The following is an 8,144-nucleotide window of genomic DNA, read 5'->3' as shown; positions in this document are numbered from 1 at the left end:
AGAGAAATGTTTAGATTAAAAGATATCACGATTTTCCGACGCCAGGACGTGATATCTTTCAAAATCGATAAAAAGCGAAATTACTCTGAAATGGTTGAGAATCGGACCATGGTCAATATGAACTTTTTTGTTCATTTTAGGGTCAAGAATCTACTGGTGAAGTTTGTAGCACGAGTAGCAAGTCACCCTGTATACAAAGTTTACAATTCAAAAATATATAATTTCTGTTTGGCTTGATCACATAACCCTGGTCTGATTATTCTCACTGTTTTTCGAAGTCTTTGTTTTTGGCATTTTATTCCTTTTTTTCTTTGAAGATTGTCATCCATTTTAACAAAATAGCAATGACAAACTACTGAAAATTGAAAAATAGCAAATAGGAAAACAAGCAAAAGCAGTGAGAATAGGAAGATCAAAAACGACTATGCTATACATTTATCACTTTATTGTTTGTTATTCATGTATTTGTCCATTCATATATAACAGGCTAACAACAGTTTCACAGGTTTTCTTATATTTTTTGAAAATATAAAAAAAAATATTGTATCATAACAAAATTATAAATCTCCTCTTTAAATAACTAATTGTTCTAATTATATATATAGTTTTTAACGAACCATCACCAGATCCAACTGCATCTAGAATCATGAATTCAGAATCTAACACCTCCAGTTCATCCTTTTCCTCGGGGATTTGATACTGGCCTGTAAACTTCAAAAGAAAATCGCCAAAATCATACAAATTTCAATTTTAATAATTCAACTTACCTCATTATTGTAATAAAAATGGTTGTCCTTTTCCTTTTGTAGTTGATCTTTCTGCTGTGAAAAGAAACTGTTAAAGAATTTTAACATAAAACGGAAAAATATTGTTATATAAATAAAATTTACACTGTGATCATAATTGTTGTGTATATTGTTTTCATTACTCTTTACTAAGCTTGCTGTGTGGTCATTTTCTTGTTTTTCATTTAGAATTTCCTCAGATAATTCTCCTTTTAGTCTGTAAAGCTCTTTAATTTCTAAATCCTGATGGAGAAAAAAAATTAGTGTTTATTGCATTGTTTTACATACATTACTTGCCTTTTCTAGTTCCTCTTTAATTTCTCCTTCTTCCTCTTCACCCTCATCATCGCTCTCCCTCGCACGTCGCCTGTTAACATTTTTTTTTTTTTTTTGCTTAAAAGAAAAATACCCTATTGCAAATAGTTACATTTTAGGTTTGTGCTCCAATTCTCTGTGCTGCGAATGGTAAGAATAATAGTGCCCGTTTTCCTTTTGGTACATCCTCTTTTTCAGGTAGTACCTCTTTTGTGCATACTCTTCATAAGTTCTTGGGTCACCATAGCCGTAATTCATGTATTCCCACTGACCAGGTAACTGGTAAGATCTTTTCTTAACCTTTGAAAAATGAAATGAAAGAAAGAAAACCTTAGAATATTTAAGGAAAAATATAAAAATAAAAACTCACTGAGTAATCTTGCTTCATTTTTCTTTGCATGTATTCCCTGTTGTCGTATTTTTGATAATCCTTTATGCTGTGTGGCACTTTTGAGTAAAAGTATTTATCATGACTTCTTGTCTGCCTCTTGTGTTCTTTACAAATATAAAAACATTGCTTTGTATTTATAACAGCATTATAAATATATAATATACATATAAAATATGTATTTTACATACCTGAATAAACATATTTATACATTATTTCTTGATAATCTTTCCTTGGAGAAACAATTTCATGATATTTGTTCCTGTGGATATCTTCCTTCCGGAATTCAGGATTATGATGTTCTTTGAAATAGTTTTCTCTGTTTCCTACAGAGCTGACGGGTTTTACTGATCTGTTAAAATAATTGCTATATACTATAACCAGGAATAATTTCACATATTTATATTTACAAAATTACAACAATCAATAAAATAGTGAAAAAAATTGCATAATGATATTATCAAGTGTTTAAATTTAATAAATTGCTCAAAATGTTTTAGCTTTACTTTTTAAATAACAGCTGGCATACTAAATATCAAAAATAGCTGGTCCATTTTTCAAATAATAAATAAAAAATGTTTGTTGTTATTGTTGTTGTTATTTAAATAATAAAATTGCATGTTGTTATACACAAAGTTTTGTAGAATAAATGTATTTATTTTATTTTATTTTTTCCAGCCTGTAAATTTAAACCAATCCTTACATTTTTCTATTAAATATGTTCTTTCTTATTTTTTCTTGTTAAAAAAATAGTAGAGATAACATAGATTACAGTATTAATTTGGTTTTCTTTGATTTTTAAATCTGAGAAGTATATTTTTTATCTCCTATCTCAACTAGTCAGTGACAATTATTGCATATGATTATTTGGAGATCGTGAGATGCGGTCTGATGTGACATAGGTTTAGAAAAACATTTGCTTTATCGTGCCAATATTTCAATCTTTATTGAGATCATCTTCAGGGCTCGAAGTGTTTGTTTTCCGTGTAGCTGTGTCATTATTGTGTATCGTGTTGAGAGAGGCCCCTCTACACAGAAAACAAACACTTTGAGCCATTAAGATGATGTCAATAAAAATCAAACATGGCATGATAAAGAAAATGTTTTTCTAAACCTATGTCACATCTGACCGCATCTCATAATTTCCAAATAATCATTAACTAACAGTCACACTAAACATCATTATTGCATATGTTTGAATAAAATGTCTTATTTGAAACTTATTGCTAAATTTTTAAATATTTTATTCCTTTGGTTCAATTTTTTCAACATGTATATTACATAAAATTAATATTCAGTGAATAAACTGAACAGTGTCAAGTGCTAAAGCATTTAAAATTAAGCTCCAGCATGTTTACTTATTATTTAGCAAATAATCTTATTACAAAAACAAAACAATGATTGATGGTAACATATAAATAATTATATACAATTCTGGGTGAAAAATCTGTAAGAAGAAGAAACCATAATCTTAAGGATTGTGTATTGTTAACTAAATAAATTATTTATACATGTTATTAACAAATGGTTAGTTATTAAACTCACCTAAAACTTTACAACTTATTACATTTTATGTTTTATTACATACATTAATTATGCAATCATAAATCGGTTGGAAATCATTGGATAATTGACAATTTGTAGGATTAATGTCTATTTTCATACTGTATCATCAGGATGCTGATTTCCTAAAATAAATTTGGTGCTGAGTTGGATGTTAAGGCAATGAATTGCGTCTTGGCCCATTACAGTGATGGAAACTGCACTCGATCTCTCATCCTTACATAAAGGTGGCTTTTGAGAGTGCAAATGGACTCCTGAGTTTCAAAGAAATAAAACTAGATCTAAGGAGAAAAATCACAAAACTCTGGAGAAAATTAAAATGAGATGGTTAAACAGCGCCTGACAAACTGAGTGGAAAGCTCAATTTTTCTGAGTGGCCTTAACAGAGATCTTTGGAAGAAAGCAGCCCCATATTTAAGAAAGGTACACTGATGAAAGATGGAACATGGCTAATAGAGTAAAGGAGCAGAATTACATCCTAGCAAAACCCCAGGTTTCAACACTCTTCCAAGTCTATGCATTCCAACTCTCGAAGAGGTGATAAAGAAAAAAATGGTAGGTACACAGATCTACATTTGCTTTCAGCTCCAAACTAGTCTCCAAACCTAACTTGCTTAATGGCCATAGCCTATAGGAAAACACATATTACCTTGAAGTTGATTTTGGAACATGAGGTATATATGGAAGGAAATGAAAAGGCAGGCCAACTAGTCAAAAAAGTGGCAGTCTTCTCCCTTTGAGTCCAGAACTGCAATTAGGTGCAACACAGTTGGAACTGGCAAAATGCTTTGAGAAAGAAAAATTCAAACACTAGACAAAAATGCCAGATGTTGAAGCAAACTAAATGAAAAAGTATTGTGGAAAGTGCGTAATATTATAAGAAAAAGTCCTGTTTTAAAGATTTGGTTACAATTTTAAGGGTCCCACAATATACCCACATAGGTCTCAATAGAAAAAAGGTTTGGAATCCTTATTTGGTCTCCTTATTATGGTCACATCTTTGGACAGTCATGCAGCTATAAAATCATTAAATGCATGTGCTTTTAGCTTCAAACTAGTCTGGGATTGCCTAAATTGCCCACACCCTTAGGACCAGTACGTTAACTATGCACACCACAGAGTGTGCTAAAGATGGAGCTGGAAAAATGGCTCGATAAAGAAAAGCTCAAAAAAAGAAAGAGGAACTCGTCTTTCTCCCTCAGCAGAGACCGACAAGAGAAAAACTATAGGCCAATGCTCTCTTAGCTACCAACTGAAGAAGATGGGCAAAGCCGATAGAAACGCGTTGACTGTCAAGAAAAACTAAAGACATCAGCACATATCCTCTTTGGATATAAGGCCACAGCCCGTATACTGTAGAGCTACTTCGGTAAGACAGTTCTCTCCTCAGACACCAAAGAAAGTGCTTGTTTTGTGCTAAAAAGCATGTTTTCCACGATAAAGTCTTTTCACAGGGTTTCCACAATAGTCCTACATAGGTCTCTAGGTCATAGTCGAGTTTGGAGCCAATAAAATATAATCTTGCAAAATCATTCATGCAAGACATACACAGCGCATATGTAAACCAGTTTATTAGAATTTATTTGTTTTTGTATTAGTGAGAGAATTCTGGTAATACATGTGTCTTCCACTCTTAAAAATAATTAATATTGTAATAATTTATTGAAAAATTTTCAATTCTAATTTTATAAGCCTTATAAATTTTAATTAACTTAATTAGCTTCAGCAATGAAAATCATTTTGACTCAGTTATAACTTATAATCAATATATGCCATGCACATTTATTTAAATATACATTGTTACATACATATACATTGTTAAAAGGATCAGTAAATTTTTCTCATGCTGTAAATTGTACAGTTAGATTGTACAGTTTAAAATTAATATATTTTCATGCATTAATTATTTAAAAATGATAAATTGAATTGTTTATAATTGAAATAATTCATTAATAGCTTGAAAGCTTAAATTAGTAACAATGAAACATAGATGTGGTAGTATAAATATAACAATTTTTTTGTTAAATTATTAACTCTTATTATTATGACACTCAACATGACAGACAAGAATGACACATCTACACGGAAAACAAACACTTTGAGCCCTGAAGATGATCTTAATAAAGAGCAAAGTGTTTGGCATGATAAAGAAAATGTTTTTCTAAAACCTACGTCACACCAGACCGCATCTCACGACCTCCAAATAATCATTATTATTAACCTGTTTCTATGTTGATATTATAATGACAATAATGTAAATTATAACATCCATATAATAAAACTGTATGTTTGTGTCAAATAATTAACTTTATCTTTCTTTATTGTAGAATGTAAAATATATAAATAACACACATGTGGTTTATTTAAAATTTATATAAAAGTATAAAACTCAGCATTAGAATGTTTCAAAATTTTCAGCTTTGATTAATTTTGGTTTTTGGAATTTCTGGCTGGCTTTAATGGGAGCTACAAAATTTCTGAATTTATCCTTGAAGTTTATATGTAATATCTAAGATCTAAGGTCTAAGATAAACCAGACTAGTTCAGTTTTAATAACATGCTGATGCTTATTTGTTGTTTTTTGCAAGTAATTGCAAGTAATTAAAGACACTGTGATTTGATCAATTAATAATAAAAAAATTGTCTACCTAATCTTTCTTAACTGATTATCATCTAAGTTTTTTAATTATTTGTCAATATTTTGTCTCTCAGAAAAACCCAAGAGTCTATCATACACAAAAATAAAACATTTCCAATTTATTTACAATTACATTATATATAGATAATTATTTCAATAAAAATTAAACTGGCGAACTCGACTGCACTTGGTCTGCTTTGTTTTGAAGGCTTCAGTTTAAAAATTGGGAATTTGAAGGTGGTGATTCGTCAGGTCAAAGTCACTGAAATGTCTCAGCAAATATCTTTTTTCTTCTATGCCTTTGCATTTTCTTTCTTGAGGTTTTTTTCTCATTTATCTGTTCTCTTGATACAATACCTTTCTTCATAATTTACTTCGATACTTTTCTGTAAATTTTCAAGTTTCATGGATTCGTATAGCGATGTCCTATGTTGTTAATTGTTAGCAATATCCACAGAGAAAAAAGGTTGATTTAATATTTATGTCTTTGCAAAAATACCTAAGCATATATTGTTAAATAACAGATTTTTAACCTAAAATTTGTTTTATATGTTCTGAAAAAAAGAAAAAGAAAAAAGTAAAATTTGTTTAGTTATTCATATTCACTTGTGTTGAGTGAAATATGCATTATTAATATAATTTTATTTTTCCGAAATGATTTTCATGTCCCTCACAATTTCAGAAATTAGATCACTGGACAAGGATATTTTCAACTCCCAGGACGGTTTTTTTGTATTAAAGTCTGATATTACGTATCAAGCATTTTATTAGCTTAGTTTTTAAACTTGCTTTATTAATTACCACTCCGCAATTAATAAAACTAAAATCAAAGAATTTATGAAAAAAGGCTTTTTTGGCTTCAAAAGGTTTTGATTTTTAAAAATATTCAAAAATGTACGATACAATATACAAAATTTCACCCCTCACTTTTTTGGTGTTTCATGTTTTTTGCTTAAAAAAGGAACTGCAAAAGTTCTAAATTTTTTAATAATATTAGAATATAATTTAAAAAGTAAAAAATAATTTAGAAAAAGGAAAGCGAAACTTTCTCAAATATTACAAATTATAAATTATTTATTTATTTTTATTATTCAGACTTTTGCGTCATACTCGCAATTTTTTCATTCAATATTTCCTATAACAAAATTTCTATTTAGGAGCACAATGCTAAGACTAACTTAGAAAGTTTGTCTTTCCATAAGAATTGAATCATAAAATTGATTATTTACAATTCAGACTTCAAGTTCACAATTTCTTCGTTGTATGTTTTTTCTCTAGAAATTTTTTTTATAATCAATTACACTACTTATATTAAAACATAAATCAATTCTGAAAAAGTTACTTTCACCAGCAGAAAACGGCAGATTTTTCCATGAGACTTGAATATTAGAAAATTAATTATTCAGACTTCTTCTCCACAAAAGTTGTACTCTTAAATAAACAATCTCTTCTGTTTTATTTAACAGCTTGAATATAATTTAAACGAAAAAATCCATTTTAACTTTTTAAAAAGTGACTTTCACCAACTGCAAAGTAAATATTTTTCCATGTTTTGAGAGTTTTGAATCTTAGAAAATTGTTCAGACTTCTCCACAAATGTTTTCTTCTTAAAAAAATCAAACTCTTCTAAAAATTGTTTAAATATTTTCAAATAATGAAAATAAAAAATCCATTTATCAATCCAAGTTCTTTTCACCATAAAAGGTAGATTTTTCTGTATTTTCAAAGCGTTCACTATATTAAAAATTCCTTCTTGGATTAAAAAAAAAAATCTTGTACTGAAATATAACTGCATAGTTTTGCTGTGCGCTCGATTGACGATCTTGCAATTATGTTGAATGAATTTTTTCCTATTGATTATGTTTAAAAACTAAACAAAACAAAAATAGAGAATAGGACAGGACCAAAATTATAGGATAGAATGTGAAAAAAAAAATAGATTGAGTATTTAAAAAGGATTAGAGTACATGCCTAAGGCCTTAAATGGAAAAAAATGACCCCAAACTGGCGATTCTCTTGATCCGCATTAGTTTAAACAATTGCAGCATTAAAATTAAATATATAGGAAATATTTGACTTTTTTACCTTTTCATGGTATTTTGTTCAACGGAATTCTTGGAAAACCGAAAAAAATTGTTTTGTGCAAAATTACAGAAAACTCGACTGGCTGATCCACTGCCTTTTTTAGATTTGTAGGTTTTTTTATTTTGGAATTAAGAAAAAAACAAAAGAGTAAAGGGTTTTTGTTTTGAATTAAAATAGTTGTTTTGGTGGTTTTTTGGAATCATGGGAGATATCTTTTGATGTGGTTGGTTTGTGTTTTAAAATCCTTTTGTTTTATTATTAAATTAGGACTAAGTTGTTTGTTTTTTGTTCTTTCTGTGTTGTCTAGAGTTTTTACATTTGAACAGTCAAATTTTGAAAGGTAAAAATTAGAGGCGGTTTCTGCAGGCTT

General features: G+C 29.1%; 1 protein-coding gene across 2 annotated transcripts in view; it reads right to left on the bottom strand.

Moving 5' to 3' along the window:
* The window catches only part of LOC106668139, a 9,908-nt gene extending 1,786 nt beyond the window's left edge, over positions 1–8,122 (bottom strand). Inside the window, exons 1-8 of one of the 2 annotated variants that reach the window (XM_014396615.2) lie at positions 7,775–8,122; positions 1,680–1,840; positions 1,471–1,595; positions 1,213–1,400; positions 1,083–1,152; positions 891–1,028; positions 768–818; positions 618–711 (exon numbers count right to left, since the gene is read on the bottom strand). In XM_014396615.2, coding sequence (XP_014252101.1) covers positions 618–711; positions 768–818; positions 891–1,028; positions 1,083–1,152; positions 1,213–1,400; positions 1,471–1,595; positions 1,680–1,840; positions 7,775–7,782 — 835 coding nt within the window. In that variant the 5' untranslated portion in view covers positions 7,783–8,122. Of the gene's footprint in view, positions 1–617; positions 712–767; positions 822–890; positions 1,029–1,082; positions 1,153–1,212; positions 1,401–1,470; positions 1,596–1,679; positions 1,841–7,774 lie in introns of both variants that reach the window. The other variant, XM_014396614.2, reaches the window with a different exon arrangement.
* Positions 8,123–8,144: the final 22 nt, after the last annotated feature.

The sequence above is a fragment of the Cimex lectularius genome, unplaced genomic scaffold (genome assembly GCF_000648675.2).
Source record: "Cimex lectularius strain Harlan isolate CLEC.00 unplaced genomic scaffold, Clec_2.1 scaffold55, whole genome shotgun sequence".
NCBI lineage: Eukaryota > Metazoa > Arthropoda > Insecta > Hemiptera > Cimicidae > Cimex > Cimex lectularius.
The sequence above is the reverse complement of the archived record's forward strand: the minus strand, read 5'-3'. Positions and strand labels throughout refer to the sequence as shown.